Source organism: Anabrus simplex, chromosome 12 (assembly GCF_040414725.1).
Source record: "Anabrus simplex isolate iqAnaSimp1 chromosome 12, ASM4041472v1, whole genome shotgun sequence".
Classification (NCBI taxonomy): domain Eukaryota; kingdom Metazoa; phylum Arthropoda; class Insecta; order Orthoptera; family Tettigoniidae; genus Anabrus; species Anabrus simplex.
The window spans coordinates 20,831,474-20,855,343 of NC_090276.1; the positions used below are offsets into that span (position 1 = coordinate 20,831,474).

Consider the following 23,870-nt stretch of genomic DNA (forward strand, 5'->3'; position numbering starts at 1 on the left):
TTGCCAGATGTTTCATTCCATGCTTGTGTCAATGTCATACTTTCATATGTGTGTACATCTGTTCTGTTACTCCCTCTCAGACTGATTCTCTTGGTTCCGTCAGCTTCCACTTCGAACACTAGCGCTGTAGTGCGCACGGTGAGCCATCTGGTGGCGAATGAACATACCACTTCCACTTCTATTATATCGTCTAAATTCAAACCTCATTCTTTGAGAAGCCTTTTCTCGTAAACAGTCGAGATTATCTTTTGATGACGCATAGCAAAGTTCTCTGCGAAACGTAAAGAATTTCACCTTATTTTCTTGAGACGGCATAAGCCCAAAAGCCTATATCATGTCTATAATTGATACGGAATCTGCCACCCGGGCAACAGCCCAAAATGCAGATTATTGTACTCTCATTGTATGTAAGCTTTAACGAGTATGACAACCAATCTTAGTGGTTGAGTGACACGATATCCAAGGTTCAAATCCTGAAGTTGAAAATTCCTACATTGCTTTTACTCTTCCCCACAAATGTATGCAATGCATGGCCATCGTGTAAAGAAATCTCCATCCAAATGTTTCTTCTGCAACTGCTTCTTTCTCTTCTGCTTTCGCCTTTCACCATTCCTTCTTTCAGTAAACCGTTCCTCCTCAAACATTCTTCACCTTCTAATGATTTGTAACATACTTCGTTCTTCTTCAACTCTTCGTAATACCTCTTCATTCCTTACCCCAGAGCCTCTCAGGGTGCATGCACCGGTGCATTGGGCGGCGCAAGGTGCAAAAGACGACTTCGCTAGATTGACCGGAGTGCAGACCACCCACTCCTTGAGTTGAGCAATAGCGCTGTCTCTCTCTTCCCCTACGCATTTCTCGCTCGCTCCGCCTTGTTCCCATTCCTCACTTACTCTACAGCGCTCCAACATCCGAGCCGACTTTTTAGCCGTGCTTAGCCGAGTCGCCCCGAAAAAAACCCTGGTCCGAACCGAGCCGAGTCGGGCCGATGTACGATGCACGGAACCTCTGCGCCTCGGTTGGCACGCGTGAGATTTTTGGACGTTTGGGAGGCCCTTTAGCCAGTCTTCCCATTTTACACGTTCTGTTCTCCTCCATATCCACATCCATATTGCCTCTAATCCTCTTTCGTCTTTCTTCCGTACTGTCCAAGTCGCTGCACCATACAGCTCAATGATCCAGATATAATACATCTACACCGCTCTAAAGGCCATGATCAGAAATCTGCCCCGTGCCTTGAAAGATCGTACACTCTAGCCCAACTCTGATTATAAAACGGCGCCGTGGCACGAAGGAATCTTAATCAAGACCAATATTGCCACTGTTGATGTCTGTTGAAGTTTGAGGTTGAATGTCTGTAGGAGAAAAATTCTGGAAAATGGAATTAAAGTTACATTCATTTCTAAATATTCCAGAAAGATAGGAAAACAATTACATCGGCAGGGCTGACCACAAGTATAAAATTAGACGGGATTTTAGCAGAAGCGTTTGGGGAATATTTTAATTCATTGGGAAGAATGTTAATAATAATAATTTTATTTGCTTTACGTCCCACTAACTACTTTTCGGTTTTCGGAGACGCCGAGGTGCCGGAATGTTGTCCCGCAGGAGTTCTTTTACTTGCCAGTAAATCTACCGACACGAGGCTGACGTATTTGAGCACCTTCAAATACCAGCGGACTGATCCAGGATCGAACCTGCCAAGTTGGAGTCAGAAGGCCAACGCCTCAACCGTCTGAGCCAGTAAATCTACCGACACGAGGCTGACGTATTTGAGCACCTTCAAATACCAGCGGACTGATCCAGGATCGAACCTGCCAAGTTGGAGTCAGAAGGCCAACGCCTCAACCGTCTGAGCCACTCAGCCCGGCTGGGAAGAATGTGAAGGGGTGAAACAGTTTACCAGAGGAAGTGTTTGATCATTTTTTTTAAATCTGCTATAAGATTTAAGAATAAACAGCAACAGAGAAAAGAAACGAAATGTTAGAGGGCATACGACCTGTGCAGGTTATAAATTAATTCCATCCCCTGGTCTATGGAGACAGGAGAGCCGAGGTAGGGGACTTCCTGTAGGGGTGAAGTACAGTGGGCACTTCGAGGGCCGTGGGACCGCTACGGTAGCTGTGAAAGCCCTTTAGGAACTCTGAAAAGCGGTGACAAAGGAGGCTCGGGTTAAGAAGCAGCAGGTCGTTATGCATGTTAGATACCAAAATGAGTAAAAAAATTGCAATGTAAATTTAAATCTTATAGCAGTTGTATAGTATTATTTGAAGTAACTAATGCATATGAGTTGATTATATGTGTAAGTACAGAAAATGTTACGAGTAGAATTTTGTAAATAATATAAATTTATTAAGAATGAGCTGTGTGTTTAATAGAAAAATTGTTAGTGTAACTTGTATGATACTGCATTTTATAAAAATGTTTTCTTCTCTTTTAATTTAAAATTTAGTGCTTGAGAGTAATGTATATTTGTGTACCATTTGCCACCGAGATAGACACTTCATTTGCAAATAAAGTGATTTTGATTTGATTGTGAAAGTATTGAATCGTGATGTAAAAATTCTTCCCTACTTTCCGGGAGCGGATTTGCTGTGATGGTAACATCAGGCGTAAAGAGTTGATATTGCCGTCGTATATGACTCTAGCTGCGTGTAAAGTCGTATTACCATAGCGTCTGTTAGGAGGTAAGGAGCCCGATAAAATGAAAGATACTTCCCTTCTTGTATGAGTTCCTCTACCGCTTTATATGCAAAGAGGAACCAGATAGAGTCTCCAGGGAGAAACAGAGTCAACCTGCCTCATCACATTAGTTAGGGAAGATGAATTGAGGGAAGGATGACATTAAGCTGCATTTCCCAAAGGTGCTAACTTAACGGGGTATCGCCCTCCTGCAAATCAAATACTAATTTACTTTCTCATCTACAGTGTCTCCTTCCTCCGTCATCATCATCGAGAAATAATGCATATTTTAACTTAAACTCCTATTCCATATTCTTTTTTTTCAGAACATGTGAAATAATATTCCAAAAATGCCGTTGCTTTTCCAGCTTGGAAAATTTTCTTTAGGTGACGTACACAGAGTGATTCAAGAGAAATTTAAATCACTTACGAAACGCGCTTTTTAAAAACTCAGTAAAACTCATCTTTCCCAGTCACGTCTTATCTTAGATGATCGAATCAAGAAAGACAATCTCACATAAATGGCATCCGTAGATCTAGAAAAAGCATTTTTTTGTGATATTGATGTAGAGCAATTTATTTGAGATTCTGAAGGTGATCGGAATCAGATACCGAGAGAGAAGAATTATATGCAATCTGTAAAAAAAAATCAGTCTGCAGTGATAAGAATCGAGGGCTATGAGAAAAAAAGAAGCATCAATCCATGAAGGAGTGATGCAAAGCTGCAGTTTTCCCCTCTTCTTTTCAATGTTTACATGGAACAGTCGGTGAAGGAAATCAAAATCCAACGGGAGGAAATCAAAACCCTGAGATTTGCCGATGATATAGTTATTTTATCCGCGTCTGCAGAAAATCTGGAGAAATTGCTGAATGGTATGGACAAAATCTCGGAGAAGGAATACATGATGAAAATAAATAAATCCAAAACACAGGTAATGGAGTGCAGTCGATCACAGACAGGTGATGCAGGAAGTATTAGTTTAGGAAATGAAGCCTTAAAGGAAGTACATGAATGTTGTTACTTGGATAGTAAAATAAATAACGATGGCAGAAGTAAGGAGGAAATAAAATGCACACTAGCACAAGCAAGGAAGAGCTTTCTTAAGAAAAGAAATTTGCTCACATAGGATGTATAAAGATGTTTTCAAAGACTTTCATCTGGAGCGTGTCATCGTAGCTCAAAAATAAAGTGAATAGAAGCTCGTGAAATGTGGTGCTACAGAAGAATGCTGAGGGTAAGATAGATCGAATCACAAATGAAGAGGTGATGAATCAAATAGATGAGATGAGCAGAAGAAGAGATAGAATGATAGGATACATCTTAAGACATCGATGACTTGTCGAGAGAAGTGTGGGCGGTGAGAGCGGAAGGTTTAGACCGAGATATAAACATGGCAAACAGATTAGACTAGATGTAGAAAGTAGTAGTTTCATAGAAATGAAAAGTTTAGCACAGGATAGGGTAGCATGTAGAGCTGCATTAAGCAAGTCTAATGATTGATGACCCAAACCCATGAAATAACATATTTGTTCAAAATCTATTCAAGAGTAAATTTACTACGTCCGGTCCCCTGTTCCCGTAGAACATAAATTTATCGGGTCTTAGTTTTTCATACGTTGAGAACCGCTACATTAATTTATGTTTTTATGAAGAAACTTTCCCTGTAGAGGTTTAGGCCCAAGGTCTCGTGAAAAGAAAAATTTTCTCCGCCAATCTATTGCAATATCGATCTTAACACGAAGATCATCCCTGACATTTTTTTTCTTCGGTAGAGTTCTGATGCACCTTGTATAAGGGAAGTTTATGGTTTAAATAAATTATATTTCTCTCTGAAGTATTTCTATATAGCACGGATTAATAAAAATAATTGCTTTTCTAAAATATAACTTATTTGTTTGGGGACCAATTAAATAAACCGCTGCACGATCCTAGAGATTGGCAAGCAGTGCGTCCTTTGCCTTTGCAGAGAGTATTCCCCAGAGGTGCTTTTGATCTGGCCCGCATGTTTTAACGCGAAACCGCTCTTCTGCTGTCTTACTGAGTTTGATTGCTGTGGTCGGGCAGAGGCACTGAAGAACAGAGGAGAAAAGAAAGAGAATTGGACAACCAATTGGATGGGGCCTGTGAACGGTAATGAAGGATCAACGGGAAAGAAATGGGATACATCATTCTTCTTCTTCCTCACAATGATGAAATGGGCTACGCAGAACCTTTGCGTGACACGTGCGTGTGAGAGAATGTTCTCGCCTTGTTGCGAATGTAATTTATCGTGATGTAATAAACTGTATGTGTGTCGAGTTGTATATATGTGCTATGTCCTGGAGCTTCAGAATGATCATTAATCTGTTGTCTCAGTAAATAAATAGAATGAAAAATCTTTCAATACCACCTCACCTATATCCAAGATTCTGATCAGGTGGATGATGCGAATTTGTAAAAATAACCAGCTGGGTACCTAACTTAACTTCAGGCCACGGCCGCTTCCTTCCTCTCCCGTGTCTATCCCTTCCGATCTTCTCATCCCGCTGTAAGGCCCATGTTCAGGATGGCAGGTGAGGCCTCCTGGGCGTAGTATTGGTCCTCCTTCCCAGCTGTATTCCCGATCAAAAGTTTTCGATCCAGGACACTGCCCTTGGGGCAGTAGAGGTGGGATCCTTCGCTGAGTCCGAGGGGAAAAAACCACCCCTGGAGGTTAAACGAATTAAGAAAGAATTATTATTATTATTATTATTATTATTATTATTATTATTATTATTATTATTATTATTATTATTATTATTATTATTATTATTATTATTATTATTATTATTATTATAACTAGCAGTTTCCCGCTGGCTCCGCCCCCAATGTACAAAGTATGGTGTTGTTCGTTACTATCCTCACGGATGTATTTACAAAGCATCGAGTTAATGAAATAAAGCACATGATCTGCTGTGATAATAGAATGTAATATTATGTCAACAAAACACTTGAAAATACATCACACAAAGAAATTGAATTAAACGTTCCTTGGAACAACACTACGCGCCGAACTGTTGAAAAGTCCTTCAAAGATCTTCGTCATGGAGACAAATATACTCATAACTTTTCTTAGAATCTACCAATTTAAGTAGTTATTACCTCAGAAGAAAGCCCTTGACCCACTTAGTGTTTTTAGACCAAAACGAACTCCGTACCGCAATTAGAACGAAAGATATGATTGCTTCAATGAGAAAAAATGTTGAAGAAATGAGACGTCAAATTGAATGTGCATTCATAACTTTCCTCATAATCAACCAGTTTGAATAGTTCATCATCATCATCATCTGTTTACCCTCCAGGTTCGGCTTTTTCCCTCGGACTCAGCGAGGGATCCCACCTCTACCGCCTCAAGGGCAGTGTCCTGGAGCTTCAGACTCTTGGTAGGGGGATACAACTGGAGAGTATGACCAGTACCTCGCCCAGGCGGCCTCACCTGCTATGGTGAACAGGGGCCTAGTAGGGGGATGGGAAGATTGGAAGGGATAAGCAAGGATGAGGGAAGGAAGCGGCCGTAGCCTTAAGTTAGGTACCATCCCGGCATTCGCCTGGAGGTGAAGTGGGAAACCACGGAAAACCACTTCGAGGATGGCTGAGGTGGGAATCGAACCCACCTCTACTCGGTTGACCTCCCGAGGCTGAGTGGACCCCGTTCCAGCCCTCGTACCACTTTTCAAATTTCGTGGCAGAGCCGGGAATCGAACCCGGACCTCCGGGGGTGGCAGCTAATCACGCTAACCACTACACCACAGAGGCGGCTGTTTGAATAGTTAAGAGCTGAAATGAAAGAACTTGATCCACTGAGTGTTCTTAGGCCAAAACGAACTCCGTACCTCAATTAGAACCAAAGATATGATTGCTTCAAAGAGACAAAAAATTGAAAATATCAAATAATTTGAGGAAGGCGGAAGTTTAGTGATTTATAGTACCTGATGACAAATCTGTGCATAAATACCTTTCAGTTAAAAAAGAATGAAGGAAATCGACCGGATAGAATGGCCGGACTGACTGACTTAAGTTTTCATAAAAAAATATATTGATTATTATTATTATTATTATTATTATTATTATTATTATTATTATTATTATTATTATTATTATCATTATTCACACATATCCACGGTCTCCTGACTTCTTATACTACTGTACACGTATTACTACTGTTGAACAGATTTCCCGTCCTCGTATTTCCTTGCGGCCTATTTATTATTCTGTCGAAAATGTACGGTAAGGAAATTAAAACTTTTGGATGAGTTTAATTTTGAATAAACAGTCTGAAATGCTAAATCAACTTCAGAGCAACTTCGAACGAATGAATTAATTAATGTTACGGTCGTTGAAAGTCACTTGACGACTGTAATTTAGCCCCACGTCAGCCAAGTTGCGGCTGTGGGAAAGAGTTCGTTTGTTATGTTTAGAGAACTGAGATGAAATGCAAAGTAAAATTCTATATACATCCATTAACATTGTTGGATCGGTTTCCCCAACCTTAGAGAACAAACCTTCGCAGGTTTTTGGTCACTTAGTCGGTAAGATTTTCTTGTTTAATTACTAGATACTTTTTCCTTTTTTACAATTCGCTTTACGCCTTACCGACACTGAAAGGTCTTATGGCCACGATGGGATAGGAAAGGGTTGGTAGTGGGAAGGAAGCGACCGTGGCCTTAATTAAGGTACAGCCCCAACCAGCATTTCCCTGGTGTGAAAATTGGAAACTACAGAAAACAATACTCAGGGCAGCCGACAGTGGGGTTCGAACCCACTATCTCCCGAATGCAAGCTGATAGCTACGTGACCGAAACCGCACGGCTGCTTGCTTGCTTGCTTGCTATAATAAAAATAATAAATTATTAAACTATAGATTAGATAAACTTGAAATATTAGACAGAATAATCATTAGAAATATCTGGGTCCAATAAAGTGTGTAGAATTGTCGAAATTAAGAAGTAGAAAGGAAATACATCAAAACATAGAAAAGAGAACGGAAACAATAAGGAAAAGGAGTTTTTTCTCCGCTTAGATGGATGGATGGATGAAAAAAGATTAACAAAAAATATACCTTTGGGAGAAAAAGTCAGCAAAAACCTGGAAGTGGTGGTGATTGTATTGTTTTTAAGAGCAAGTAAAACTGGGCAACCATCTTCTTATTAGCAGTAATCAGGGAGAAAATGTTGAAGGAATCCGACATTTCGAAAAATGAAGGTATCGGCCAAAGGAAGACAAGGGCCACGAAGGGCGTGAAAACGAGACTCCCTAGGGGTCGAAAAGAACAAAAGTTGACCAAGGCAGCTCTGATAGGATGGATGAAAGTAAGAAGCCTTTCACAAGTAAGTGTAAGCAATAACAAGAGTCAGCTAAGTACCCCGTGGTCTCCAACCCACGCTCCCAAGTAGAGAGCCCTTGGGGGCCCCTTTTGGTCGCCTCTTACAACAGGCAGGGGTTAACGTGGGTGTTATTCTACCGCCCCCACCCACAGGGGGACAACAACCTGGATTCAAAAAAGACTTTGAACGAAGTAATATACTAGAAGAAATAATTTTTAAAAAAGAAACTTTTCCCCTTGCGAAAAGCTGATGATCATGATCTTTCAATAAATGAATGTCAAATATTGATAACGACCAAGGCCTACGGTGACGTCACTGACGGTACACTTCTGTCGCGTTACACAGGTTTTCGGATGACCCTCAGCTATAAGTCATATTTACGTCAAAAAAGATATATATTGAGAAAGTGTTAAATGGGACTGCAAAGGGTGGTACTGGTAAAAATTGTCGAATTTTAGGGGTTTTTTAATAGAAAATTATTATTTGGAGTTTCCTCTTTAATTTGATGGATGTTTAATTGATTTCGGATGACTGCAAGTGTTTATAAATTTGCGTTAGGGCCTACTGCAAAAGCATTTGTCCAGATTCCGTGAGCACCTGTTCAGTTAACACAAGAAATCTCTGAAACTATATTTGCACATTGGTTGCTATTATATTACCTCATATCTGGTGTTTTTGTGGTAAGAAGCATGGTAGTATCCACGCCTTGTAATTTCGATTGTAATTTCTGAGAAAGTACCTTTTTTCGAATTTTTTTCTTTTTCGAATTTTTTCAGAAACTAGTTAAGGTAGAGAGCTCTGAAATATTTGTCTTCCATTAACAGCATTATTTTTATGCGGATCTACAATGGTAGAGATACCGCACATAGTTAGATCATAAATATTGTTTAAAAATAGATACATTTAAAAATTTTAAAACTTGATTTTAAAAATCCATATCTTGATTTCTAATCAAGTTAGAACCAAGAAAGTAGATTAGTGAATGCATTCGATACGATTCTACATCATATCAAAATTTTGTGTTATTACCTTGGAGGGTTCCAAAGAAACCGGGATAAAAATATTTTGAATTTAACATTTTCAAGATAAACCTTTGTTACTCTCCTTAAATATGGAAGGATTTCAAAAGAAGTGGTTATTTATTTATTTATTTATTTATTTATTTATTTATTTATTTATTTATTTATTTATTTATTTGCTTTACGTCGCAGCGACACTGATACGTCTTATGGCGACGATGGGAGAGGAAAGGCTTAGGAATGGGAAGGAAGCGGTCGAGGCCTTAATGAAGGTACAGCCCTAGCATTTGCCTGGAGTGAAAATGGGAAACCACGGAAAACCATTTCAGGGCTGCCGACAGTAGGGTGCGAACCCACTATCTCCCGGATGCAAGCTCACAACTGCGTGTCCCTAACCGCACGGCCAACTCGCCCGGTCGGCTACTTATTTTGCCTGTTTTTTCTTGTCTTGCTAAAGAAGCCTCCGTTGCGCAGGCGGCAGCACACCGGTCTCTCACCGCTGGGTTGCGTGGTTCAAATCCCGGTCACTCCATGTGAGATTTGTACTAGACAAAGCGGAGGCGGGACAGGTTTTTCTCCGTGTACTCCGGTTTTGCCTATCACCTTTCATGCCAGCAACACTCTCCAATACCATTTCATTTCATTAATCATTGCCCCTGAGGAGCGCGACAGGATTCGGCAGCCGGCACAGTTGCTATCCTCGCCGCTAGATGGGGCTTCATTCATTCCATACCTGCTCCGGTCGAATGGCTGGAAACAGGCTGTGGATTTTCTTGTTTTTTTTCTTGTCTTGCTAATTCATCAGTTGTTTTATTGTTGTTTGCTTGTTATGCTGGATGATAACTTGTTTATTTTGTTCATTGGTTGATGAAGCGTTAGGTCCAACAGTTGGTTGACTTGACTGACTGCCTCATTGATTTTTATTTCGCCCACACGTCTATATTATACTCTTCCTCATCCTCTCCACATTCCACACTCCGTCTTTTTTTAAACTCAGATGAATGGAGTGTGTACATAGTCTGTCCCTGAACTTGCAATGACCCTGCTCCTTGGCGCTGGCTGACCCTGTGTAAGACTCGTCTCTTGCAGACTTCTTTCTCCTCCACCCCCGCACACATACACAGACCACGTGATCCATGCTTGCACCACGCTCTGAATCTTTTACGACCTTCCAGCCCTTTCCCCTTGCCTCCGCGCGTGCTCTACGATCGATGGAAGTTCTCTGTCCACCAACTTCTCCGCTAGACGGAGCTCCTCATACATCCCCACTTCCTGTTGCAGTACTCTCCTAGCATCCAACAGTCAGTGATGTTATCCCACCCGCCTGAAGTACGTCCTTCACTCCGAAGAAAGATTCATGTATTATTATTATTATTATTATTATTATTATTATTATTATTATTATTATTATTATTATTATTATTATTATTAAAAGAGTTTACTAAAAACAGCTTCATTTTTGTTTACTCTCTTCGGAATCATCTTCTGGTGAATCATGAGACGTTGATAGGCCTCTTAAGTTCATCCGACTTTGAGTAATCATCATCTAGGTATTCTGCCTTATGGCAGATCTTGTCATGGGATGAACCTCTTCTACTGTTGCCTGTCCTGCGCCAAGTTTTTCATGTCTGAATATTTATTTCCTTGGATATTGTCCAACATTTGATATTTTTCCTTCCTCTTCCTCGTTTGCCTTTCACCATTCCTTCTATTCCTTCTTTCAGTAAACAGTCCCTCCTCAAACATTGTCCGATCCAGTTCATTTTTCTCCTTCTAATGATTTGCAACTTACTTCGTTCTTCTCCAACTCTTCGTAATACCTCCTCATTCCTTACTCGGTCTTCCAATTTTACTCGTTCTATTCTCCTCCATACCCACATCCCTAGTGCCTCCAATCTTCTCTCATGTTCCTTTCTCAATGTACAAGTCTCTGCGCCATACAGCGCTATGCTCCAAATATAACCCGCAATACATTCTGTACTTAGCAGGTTGCTCAGCAACTAACACTTTCATTCATATGTGATTTTCATCCTCAGTAATGCCATTGCACGCAATCTGTCAAGCCACTTCCTCTGATCACGATCCTCTGATCAGGGCTGCCGACAGTAGGGTGCGAACCCACTATCTCCCGGATGCAAGCTCACAACTACCTTTCACAGCTTCCAAATATATTCAACAGATGCAGAGCGTTTTTAATAACTTTCATGCTGCTAAGAGAAAAAGTCTACGTACTAACAGACCCCATCATGACATACACTTTAGCATTGTAGAGATGATAAGGACTTTTGGGCTTATGCCGTTTCAAGAAAACAAGGTGAAACTCTTTATGTTTCGTAGAGAACTCCGCAGGCAGTGAAAGCATCAGTGTTGTCTTAGACATTATCTGGTAACACCTGTCGAAGGATAACCTAGCTACACTAGAATGAGTGAAGGCCATGCATCTTTAAAAAAATTCTCTGTCTGTCAAGAAACGCCCCTCTCCTTCAAGACTAACTCATGAGCTCACAAGACAACCGTTCTGTATTTAAGAACTGCAATTAAAATTACCATTGCCTTCCACGACACAATACCGAGCTTTACATCAAGAAGTGCAGGATAACAAAAGTGATTATGTGGATAGATTTTTTCCAAACAGACGGCATGATGTCGTCATGATGGATGAATTCTTACTACGAACTGCGGCATAGCATAAAGGACTTCTTATTAAATGTTCATAAAACTGTATAAAAGGGCAGACAAAACATTATGACTACGAGAGGCATATCAAGATGAGTTATCTGACCTATAAAATAGAAACATCTTTGTGTTATCCTCCTTTTCAATGTAGTTCTTCAATATAGAATGGTTGTCTTGTGAGCTCATAGATTAGTCTCGAAGGAGTGTGTTTTTGCCAGACAGAGAATTTTTTAAAGATGTATGGCCTTCATTCTTTCAAGTGTAGCTAGGTTATTCGATAGGTGTTCCCAGATAATGTCTAAGAGGTATGTCATGATGGGGTCTGTTTGTACGTAGACTTTTTTCTCTTAGCAGCATGTAAGTTATTCAATGTATTGAAAAGGAGGATAACATAAAGAGTTTTCTATTGTAAAGTGATAGCCGTCAATACGGAGTAAGACTTATAACATGCAATTATCTGACCTAATTATAACGAATGTTGCGGAGTAGTGCGGATCCCCTACTTATTATTATTATTATTATTATTATTATTATTATTATTATTATTATTATTATTATTATTATTATTATTATTATTACGGAGATATCCGTGGTAGTTAGAGGTGAAAGAAGGTGCGGGCTTGAATAGGTCTCAACTACAAAATTAAAGTTAATTTAAAACTTTAACAAAGGTTATATTTTCTTTTCAAAATCAACAATTAACAGAGTATAACAGGTACCAAGTAGCAGATCAACAAATTAACAAATTACAGTTCGTTACAAGATTTGGGCTTCGAGCCCCAAGTTTAATTCCTGAGCTCACAGCTCACAACCACAATTGCTAAAGGGCAGAAAACCCCTAAGTACGAGGAGCACTTGCTCCTAATTACAATGTTAAGAAAAAGAGCAGACCCGCTCTCAATTGTACCAGCCTATCAAAGGCTACAACAAACTTCATTTCTATCTGTCCTTAAGGCACACAAGGAAACAGGGGTAATTAATACCCAACCTACGGGGCCTTCGCATGAAGAAAACAAAACATCAGGTTAAGTTACTGGCCCAAAGTACAGAAGAGATTGGAGGCGTGAACTTGCACTCCTAAATACACTTTTAAAACCTAAGTGGCTCTAGGCTGAAACACAGGGGCTAATCCCAAGCTAAGGAGGTGACCCGTATGAGAAAATTTAATATTTTAAGGAAGAGAAGAAACGGTTATGAAAACGTAGTCACCTCAATTTCCAAATGAAGGGGAGTTCGAGAGGGTAAAGCACTCTCTATCCCCGCTTTACAGTAATTTATAGATTTATAATTCATAGATTTTACATAGACAGAAAAGAATTTACATTTTAAAAAGGTTGGTTACATACTAAAGGTTTCGAACCCTCCCCGAGAGTTAAACTGCTGAGCTAGCAAGAAATGAAGATGTTAACAGGCCATTACCTTGTAGAAGAACTGCTGCTTGAAGAAAGAGGCGCTTCCCGCCCCCTGCTACATTTCCACACACACTAAGTTGGATGTTACTGAAGTGGCACCGAGACAAGAAAATTAGCAGTTTGGAGTTTATATACCTTCGTGGAACATTCGAGACCTTTCAGGAATGAGTAGACACACCCTTTCGCTTTTATTGGATAACAGCAAAAACTAATACACAAGACGAGGAAGAAACACTTTATTGGTGGAAAATTAATTACATAAATTCCTGATTGGTTACATTCAAAACGGGCGGAAAGAAAGGATTTATATTGCCAACCCACAAACCACAGAACAAAATTTAGTAAAAATAAAACTTAGGAATACAATATTTCTTCAAGAAAGTTCATTCCATTGCACCAGAGTGTGTTACCATAGTTTTGGGTAGAGACATATGTTAGAGATTGTCCACACCTCTTAATCGTTGAAAAACAAAAGGCATATAAAAAAACACTCAGTGACATCTTCTGAATAACCGTGGAATTAGTTCAGTAGTTAAAGTTCCAAGTTTCTCCAGTAGAGAAGTTTCAATTGGCGCAATATTTGAATTAGCGGCGTGGAGGTGTACCGCCCGGTACAATTATTAATATTATTATTATTATTATTATTATTATTATTATTATTATTATTATTATTATTATTATTATTATTATTATTATTTATTATATGCCTTTGCTGGCAAGACCTAGTGCAGCTCTCCGTGCTACCCTATACTGTGCTAACCTTTTCCTTTCTACGTAACTGCTTCATCCTACAACTGCTCTAATTTACGTCATATTCATACCTTAGCTTACGCTACCGTTCTTACCGCCTACATTTTTCTCAAGAACTAAATGAACAAGTCCTGGGTGTCTTACTTAAGATGTGACCTATCATTCTATTTCTTCTTCTAGTCAAATCGATCTCCCCTTACCAGTTCGATTCAGTACCTGTTCATTCGTAATTCGATCTATCCATCTCACCTTCAGCATTCCTCTGTAACACCACATTTCAAAAGCTTCTATTCTCTTTCTTTCAGAACTAGCTATTGTCCATGTTTCACTTCCGTACCTTGCGACATTCCAGGTTGAAAGTCTTCAAAAATATCTTTCTAATTCCTATACCAATGTTCGAATTGTGGAAATGTTTATTTTTAAGAAAAGCCTTCCTTCTTCGTGCTAGTTTGCATTTTATATCCTTCTTACTTCTCCCATCATAAGTTATTTTTACTACCCAGCTAACAATATTCACATACTTCTTCTTTTCAATTCCTAATCTAATCTTCCTTGAATCACCTCATTTCAGTTAATTTTGTTCTAGATTTATTTATTTTCAACTTGTACTCCCCCAAGACTGTCCATACCATTCAGCAGTTTTCCCAGATTTTCTGCAAACTTAGGTAAAATAACAATTTTATAGGCAAATTATAAGAGTTCTGATTTCCTCTCCTTGAATTGTGATTCTCTTTTCAAATTCCTGTTTGATATCCTTTGCCGCATTATCTATATAAACTTTGCAAAGGGGAGGAGAGAAACTACATCCTTGCCTCACTCCCTTCTAGATTGCTGCTTTTTCATAGCCCTCGATTTTTATCACTGCAGACAGATAGTTGTTCCTGTGGCTGTCTGTCTCTGGACATCCCGTGCTGTTCGATCCAAAGGCGCCAGCGTAGAACCTCATTTTGCTACTGCTACAGCGTTTAATCTTCGCGAAAAGTTTTCCACTAAGTTCTGTTACACTGAAGTTAGAATTTGTTTCCATTCTTCCTGAATAATGTAGTGTTGTTGAACAAATTGATCTGACACGCAACCAACGCTCTACTTCATCACAAAACTGTTCAGTGAGGTTCAGGTCGGGGCACTGAGCAGGCCGGTTCAGCACATCCACCTGATTTTCTGCGATCCACGCTGCAGTGATCCTTGCTTTGGGGACAGGAACATTATCATGCTGAAGTCCAATTTCAATGGGACGCATGTTATTGTCTGAATTGTTTCCATAAACACCTGCGTTCATTGTACCGTCGACCAAAACTAATGGTCCGAGCCAAAACCTGGGAAAACATCCCCAGACCATCACAACACCTCCACCTTATTTCACTGTCACCACAAGACACTCAGAAAAATACCATTCTCCAGACATCCGCCTGGTCTACATACACGCCCATCTGATATACACTCCTTAGAACCTTCTACTACTCCACAGACCTATGATGGTGCACCGCTCTAAGCAACATCACGCATTCGTTCGTGAGATCAGTGGTTTCTGGGTAGCAGCATGACACTGAAAAGAGTTCTATCGCCTCGCGACGTGTCGTTCTTTCACTGGCCTGTAACGGAAATACAGTAGTTGACAAGAATATTTGTCGATTAGTTCGTACAATACGCTTTAGAGTTCGGTCTTTCCTTAGGCGTACCAGAGTGATGATTGGGTTCGGTGCTTCCCTGTCGTTTTCACTTCACAATGACATCGCTAACAGTGGACCTGAGCACCTATAACTTCCGCAAATCTCTTTGACGGAAAGCCCAAGATGTTGGACTCCTACAATCACTCAGTTCTCTACGTTGGCTCATTCGAACAGAATTCCCTGTGAAAATGTCAAATGATCATAATATGACTCACAGCCATAGCCATCAATGGTTGCTAGGTTTCACTTCTGTCACACATTTTGTTACATGACATTATAAGTATTTCGTTAAATAAATTTTCGGATGACTCCAGCTGTAAGACATATTTATGTCAACACGTCTGCTGTATGTTGACGCGATGTCCCTGCACTTATATACTCCCGGATACGTAGCCGGGCGTCATACATAACGCTTCGTGTGACAGTGTAAATATTTTGTACATATTAACTAACGTAGTAAGTTCATTAAGTTCGTGGACTGGCCGTCTAGTGTCGCTGCGATGCACTACAGAGGAGAGTTTGCACAACAAAATGCTGCCGTAAGAGTTCTTCGCTAGTCCTAGCAAGAGGCAGTTGCGTGCTTACAGTTTAAGCAGAACTACGGTTTCTGTTGTGAAGGGTAGTAGAATGTCAGCGGCGGAACTTGAGAATGTCATAATTTGAGCAACAGGCATATTTCAAGTTCTGCCAAAAGTTAGGCAAACACACTAGCGAAATGTTTGAGAAGATCAGGTCGAAATCACCCAGATTACCACGACGGGAAAAAGACGTGAAGAGGCAGGCAAAAGACGGTGTTAGCACCAGTCCACTAACATACTGACTGTAGTTCGTACTTAGGTGTACACTGTGTTGCCTACACTGTGTGAGCCAGTCCAAGAAGTTATTGGCTGTAATACATGAGTGTACACTGTGTTGCCTACACTGTAGGAGCTAATTTACAAACTTATCGACTGTAGTAGCGCTTACGACGTCCTCTGTCACTTTTCTCACATCCGTGGCGTTGGGGTGTCGCAGGTGTGAACAATGGCCTTGTCTTATGGCAAAATACCCCTCTTGACGCCAACCGTAGCCAGTTACATATCTTGACTACTGTATGTCTTATCCTTTCAGAAATCGTGATTCATATTTTAACTTGTGTACATTGATCGTTTGGTTGTCTAAAATTGTATGACTAACACTTGCTTTATTCGTAGCCAGTTGCTCATCCTGCCTGTTTTATCCTTTCAGATGACGTGTGGCGAACAGATCTGGACTTCATGATGGTGCACAGCGACCGCCTTGTAGTCCTTAGTTTCATGACGAACGGATCGAGCCCTTTGCTGACACCTCTCCCGTCCTCCGCCAGCTCTGTAGCGCCATCACCGGCGTCCTCCGCCTCCCCTACGGCCAGCTCCAACAGTACGACGGGCTCTGCCCACAGTGGCAGCGGTAACGCCACTGTGAGCACTCTAGCGCTTCTGGGAGAGCCGGACGAGACAGTGGAGCTGCGTAGTGCCGACTGGGGACCAGTGTCGGCCGAGTTCCTCAACTACGCCCTCGCACTGTTGGTGTACACAGTGAGGTACCCCTCTGTCTTCTGGCACACCAACAAAGCGTTTGCTGCCCTCTTTTCCTTCCAGTTATTGGCCAATGGAATGCAGAGTCTGGTTGCGTATGCCGGATTGTGTGTCTTGTACAAGGTAAGTCAGGCTTATATCCAGAGGATAGTAAATAAGTTTAGACATAGGTTTAACATAATAAATAAAATCACTATTAGGTTTAACATAATAAATAAAATCACTATTTCTTTTGTCAGATTCAAGACAACAGATAAAATTAAATACAGCGTATCCATATAAACAAAGACCGACCAAGCGGCATTTGTACTCTCCTGTACGTAATGTGAAGTATTGGAGGCACGCGCATACGTAGTTCTTGACTTTGCAAGCAGAGTGCACGTGTTCGACCTTGTAAGCATCAGTCGCCAGTCTAAATATCAGCCGTTAACATGGTAAGACAAGTTTTTTTCGAGACGACAGTACATGCAGAGAGGTACCAAGAAGACATTTTGACGCTGTTACTACATCAGTTAACGGAAGAATAAAAATAGCCCCTGCTCATACAGCAGAAGATTCCCTTCTTACAATCTCGGAAGTGTTTGTAGACAGAGTAATCAGTGCTGGTCTGTTTCCCCGTCGTTCTCCAGACCTAACAGTGTGTGATTTTTACTTGTGGGTTTAACTGGGAGGAACTGAATGTAAACATTACGAATGACATCAGAAATATTATAGTGACAGAACTCACTCGCTTCAGCCAGAATTTGGTTACCACATACAATCCATATAAGACGGTATACACGCTTAAAGCAGGGCGGCCGCGCACGACATAAGTTCGGCTAAGGCAACTGCCGTAGTACATAGGGCAAATACTGTGCGCTCGGTCTTAGTTTATATGAAACACCCTGAATTACTTCACCCTGACATGTATATATTTTGTCAGTTGTGGTCTCAGGAAATAAGAGATATGTTATACATTATTATAAAGATAGATTCAGGATAGAGATAAATATTACCTTTCCAAGATTCTGTCCAATAGATAATCAATTATTTCTTTCAGACGAATTTACAGGATAAATCTTCTCTATCAGATATAGGTTCAACAAAGATAATATACTTTCTTTTCTTCTCAGATATACAGTATCTGTCAGAAATTGAAAACTTCTCAACAACTTATGTCTGTAAATATGTACACTACAAGAGATATCCAACAGAACAGGTTAGAAAAAACAAATTGATGGCTAATAATAAAAATTACTCCACAGTTTCTACTAATAGAACTTGGTTGAATTAGGAAAATAAAGAAATTCAAATGTTTGCAAGAAACAATTCAAGAAAACTGTTTAGAAAAAATCGCTATAGAAGAAACACAAGTTGGAAAGAGCATACGGTATAACTGGGAATATTTACAACAGGAAGTGTTTATCTAAAAACTTCAAAATATAACCCTACAAGACAGTAGTCAAACCGACTTCCAACTGAGCACTCCTCTATTGAATACTCGCCACAGAACCTGTCTATCGCGCGTCTGGCAGCGGAGAAGGAAAACGCTCTGTCATCGGTCAAGGATTAACAATAAACCCCTGTATTTACAATTCAATACAAATGTTCAGAAAAAATTTATCGTTAGCTTTTAGGGCAGAAGTTTATGTTGTGGAGCGATATTTCATGTTATTCGAATGTGGTCTTAAACTTCTTACCGGCACCATAAATAGGTTAATTGCGTAATTTGTAAATAATACTGCTAGAACTCCAGCCATCGACAGTCTGTGATGGAGACATTGTAGACCCTCCCACTGCTTCCTCGTTGCAGGAGCTTCATTTCCCTGGATGCTACCAGAGTTATATCCATGTCGTGTGCTGTTACAGGTCCAAGTACTGGGAGCCAAGGAGGCACTCCCCATGCTGCATTGCCGAATGAACCAGAACGCGGAAGGAGGTTCGCCATTCCTCCTCAATACCCACGTCACCCTCGCCCTTTTCGTACTCTCCAACGTGCTTGTTCTCGCTTCCAGCCTCGTTCTGTATCTCTACGGATATGGCAGGTAAGTGCTACTCCTTCACAAATAAGTTAACACTAAACCTGAAAGATTGCATTTCATTTTAGCAAATCTACCAGTAAAAATAAAACTGTATTGCCGCTATAACAGCAGCCCGGCAGTGTCTTCCTACAAGGGTGTAGAAGTAAACAGGAGTGAAATACCAGCACTCTGCTATCTATATAATTAAGTCTGAAGTGTAGGGTGAGGAATTATATAAGATGAGTAACGCATGGTTGATAGCAGTGGCGATCTGACGGACCGAAGCCTAGCACACCTATCTCCCGCGGTCCCCGCTCCTGGCCGATATATAGCAGCAAGCCCCGCGGGGCGAGTCGAGGGGAGAGGGACGAGAGTCTGGGCTGGAATATCAGTCTCCGATGCCTAGCTCTCATAAATACGTGCGATATTTTTTCTCACTCCTTTCAAGTTTTATAAATGCAACAATGCGGCAGATGCTTACATTATAATGTGCTTTAGACTTCTATCATTCTCAATTGAGGTTTGGGCTTCACTGTTAGCCTTGGTAGCCCTCAGTATACGCCACTGCCTGAGACGGTGTGAGGTATTCAACTTAAGAACGGCCGGGCTGAGTGGCTCAGACGGTTAAGGCGCTGGCCTTCTAACCCCAACTTGGCAGGTTCGATCCTGGCTCAGTCCGGTGGTATTTGAAGGTGGTCAAATACGACAGCCCCGTGTCGGTAGATTTACTGGCACGCAAAAGAACTCCTGTGGGACTAAATTCCGGCACCTCAGCGTCTCCGAAGACCTTAAAAAGGTAGTTAGTGGGACGTAAAGCAAATAACATTATTACTATTAAACTTAAGAACGTACTTGGGTATATTATTTCTAAAGATGTTCAATGTATAGTGTTAGTTAAACACAAGGCTGCGAACATTCCTTAGAACAATATGCGAAATATTATTGGACAAAACATTTTGAGTATTGTTGCAAACAATCTTGGATATTCTAATACAATGCCTGGATAATCATGAAATACAGGAAATACAATTCGGCAAATGTTTAGAAACAAACCTTGATAAATGGTGGAGAAATTATTGAAGACGTTGGTAGGCACGATTCAGGATATACAGAGTGTACCATAACTATACCGGCAAAAAAAATCAGTGATGTTCTTCACGTTCTGTTAAGAACGATCGTACAATGGGATTGGCAGAGAGACTTTTATTTTGGAGAAAATGTAGTTACTTATTTACTTCTGGACGCGCGATTCAAATTGAAGAACTCGCCATAGTTGCTATGCCATAGAACAAGCCACTACCGTGCATCAGGGAAGAGAAGGGGAGTTTAGGGAAGTGAAGTGTATGTTGGAGACAGAGATAATGCACAAGTTTCCTCGTTCGACTCGCACAGGATTGTGCTTGTCTCTTACAGGCAATATACACAGTTCGTTCATTCAACAGCCGTAACTACTCACACTGTAATTAAGATACACTTGTCAGTCAAGGAATGCTCCAGATCGTTTCTCCTCTCGTCTGTTGGACGCAGTAACGTTCTTTATTATTTGACATGCTCGAAGATGCAACACTGCCGCCCCACGATTATGTAGTCCTTCACTCACAACATTGTAAATGGAATGAAATACTGAACGAAGTAAACAATAGGCCCAATGGTTTAATTACAATAAATGTATAAATGTTCAATACGCCCCCCCCCTCCTACTTCGACGCACATTTCACAACGTTGTAGTGTTGACATTTGGACTCTTCTAGTGGCTTTACGTCACACCGACGTAGATAGGTCTTTACACTAATAATTGCTCATGGATTATGTTCTTCTGGTTTATTTGCATTAGCTAAGGCGACGATGGGATAGGAAAGGCCTAGAAGTTGGAAGAAACCGGCCGTGACCTTAATTAAGGTACAGCCCCAGCGTTTGCCTGGTGTGAAAATAGGAAACCAAGGAACACCATATTCAGGGCTGCCGACAGTGGGATTCGAACCCACTATCTCCCGGATGCAAGCTCACAGCCGCGCGCCCCTAATCGCACAGCCAACTCGCCCGGTCTATGGACTCCGCTTCCTGGCTACGTCTGTGATGTTTTAAGTATAACTGTATAGTCGAGCTTGATAGCTTCAGTCGCTTAAGTGCGGTCAGTATCCAGTATTTGGAAGATAGTGGGTTTGAACCCCAATGTCGGCAGTCCTTAAGATGGTTTTCCGTGGTTTCCCATTTTCACACCAGGCAAATGTTGGGACTGTACCTTAATTAAGTCCACGGTCGCTTCCTTCCCAGTCCTAGCCCTTTCCTGTCTCATTGTCGCCATAAGACCTATCTGTGTCGATGCGACGTAAAGCCAATTGTAAGAAAAAGGTGTAAATGTATAGCTCTTGGTTTGGTTGCCTTCTGTACTCGTCATCTACTCTGCTCGGTCCCAGGCTAGTATCTTTCTCAAGATCTTCCTCTCCTAGACTTCCAATTATTATTATTATTATTATTATTATTATTATTATTATTATTATTATTATTATTATTATTATTATTATTATTATTATTATTATTATTATTATTATTATTATTATTATTATTATTCAACATACGTTGTTCTCAACGAGCATTTGACATTCTACTATACAACATCCGCCTTTCCCTGGAGACCTGTAATACAATACTATGAGGGTTCCAACGAAGAAACAGTACACCAGTGACCTACGTAAACGATTAATACCTCTGTTTGGAGATACACAAGTTAAAATTACGCATGTTTTTCACATTACATCGTTCCTCCCTTTGTCGTTCGGAATGTTTAATATAAATCCTCTGAGCCATCGTGACTCCCTGTGTTAACGCTCTTGTTAAAAAGGCCTTTGAACCTTTATGTTTGTGTGGTTGCTGATACAACAGGCGACTTTCCGTGTGGGATGTGGCGCACGCATTGTGAAGTGCAATAAACCTTGTACAGTTTTGTGTTCACGTGAGGCACTCTGGTCAGCCTGTAGAGTGTGCTACTTGCTGGACAATGCCGTGTGGGAAGTTGCATAACCTACAGGGGCTTCAGATAAATAATGGAGCAGCGCTGGCCGGATTCGCTAATCTGACAATCTCTCTCTCGTTTCATTAATGGTTTACGCCTCATTGTTATTATTATTATTATTATTATTATTATTATTATTATTATTATTATTATTATTATTATTATTATTATTATTTATATCCCTTTAACATCGTCACGATTTCCTCCTTTTCTTAAAAATATTTCTTTTTGTATATTTTCCCCGCGCTTTTTCCGCTCTCTTCCCTTCTTTTGCTTTGTGTTGTGGCCTCGTATTCTCTTCTCTTGTCTCTCCTCTTCTCCTCTCCTCCTTTCTTCTTCTCCTAACTCCACTCCTCTTCTCCTCTCTGCTCTTCTGTCCTCTTGCTGTCTCTTCCCTTTTGTTTTTGTTTGAGTTCTCTTCCTCTCGCTTGTTTCGACTTAATTTCTATTCTCCTCCTTTGTGTTTTCTTATCTCCTCCTCCTCCTCCTTATTTTCTGTCCGCTTCTCCTTCTTTCTCCTCTCTTCTGTTTTCTCTCTCTCCTCCCTTATTTAGCCTAGGATACTCTTGACTTCTCCCCTCCTCTCTTCTCTTCTTTTATTTTCTCATCTCTCCTGTTCACTAATCTCCTCCTCTCCTTTCTTTTCTTATTTCACTTTACGTTGTACTCTCTTCTCTTATATTCTTATTTTTCCTTCTGCTTCCTCTCGTTCTAGTCTCCCCTCCTCTTCTTTGGTCTTACTCTCTTCTTTGGCTTTGCATTATATTCTCTCCTCTTTACGTCTCTCCTTCTACTTCCTCTCCTTCACGTCTTCCCTCCTCTTCTCTGCTCTTTTTCTCTCCGTTCTTCTCTTCTTTGGTTTTGAATTGTACCCATATTCTCTCCTATTTTACCTTCTCTCTTTTCTCATTTTCTTCTCTTCTGTTATTTTTTCTCTTACCTATTCCTTTTATCCCTTGTCCCTCTTTTTTCTCTGCTGTAGTGATAACGTTCTCTTTGCCTGCAGGTTCAGCGCCTTCCTGGACCAGGAGCGCGAACGCCGGGTCATCGTGTTACGCCACACGCGCAGTGGTGGAGGTTGGGGCTACTTCACCCACTGCGCCGCGCTCTGTGTGCTCCTCGCCATCGCCGTGTGTAACGCCCCTTTGCTCTATGACTACACTGTGGTGTACAGGTGTAGCCTGGACGGTGCAGTCTTAGCCTCGGTCATTGGAGCCATTATGCACCTCTTCTTCTGGGTACTCCTCTGGCTCATCTTGACGGTGAAGCAGCGCTGGTCCTTCAAGCTGCGGGTCACGGTGGGAAGGGCAGCAGTTAAGTCCGCTCGCTCTATTAAACTGGTCACTGATGTCGACCTGGTGTCCGCACACCACTGTGATAACGGGACAGCCCCTCTTCTGGTCGTCGGAAATGGAAGGACCTACACCATCGCCGACACTTCACCCAAGAAAGCCATCATGAGTGTCATCCAGAAGACAGCGTTGGAACGGAAAGCCAAAGCTGCACAAGGTAAGCAAACACTTCAACATGGCCACGGTCGCGCCTTCTGTGCATCTTAATATGGTTATAATTTGATTTTCTTTATATAACATAATCATTCTTTTATAATTCCTTTTAGCATATTGGTTATCAGTGTTTCTATAATATGAAAATGTCCATAACTTTATTTTTATCTTACAAATTTATTATTGATTTTTTTTTTACAACTACTACCTAACAAACAAAAAACTGACCGCTCCTCAGCCCGAA

General features: G+C 40.8%; 1 protein-coding gene across 1 annotated transcript in view; it reads left to right on the forward strand.

The window, feature by feature from the left end:
* Positions 1–23,870, forward strand: part of tinc (tincar) — a 203,633-nt gene that overhangs the window by 150,887 nt on the left and 28,876 nt on the right. The window contains exons 3-5 of the mRNA XM_068229790.1: positions 16,780–17,231; positions 18,957–19,132; positions 23,128–23,630. Of these exons, the coding sequence (XP_068085891.1) occupies positions 16,780–17,231; positions 18,957–19,132; positions 23,128–23,630 (1,131 nt within the window). The remainder of the gene's footprint in view (positions 1–16,779; positions 17,232–18,956; positions 19,133–23,127; positions 23,631–23,870) is intronic.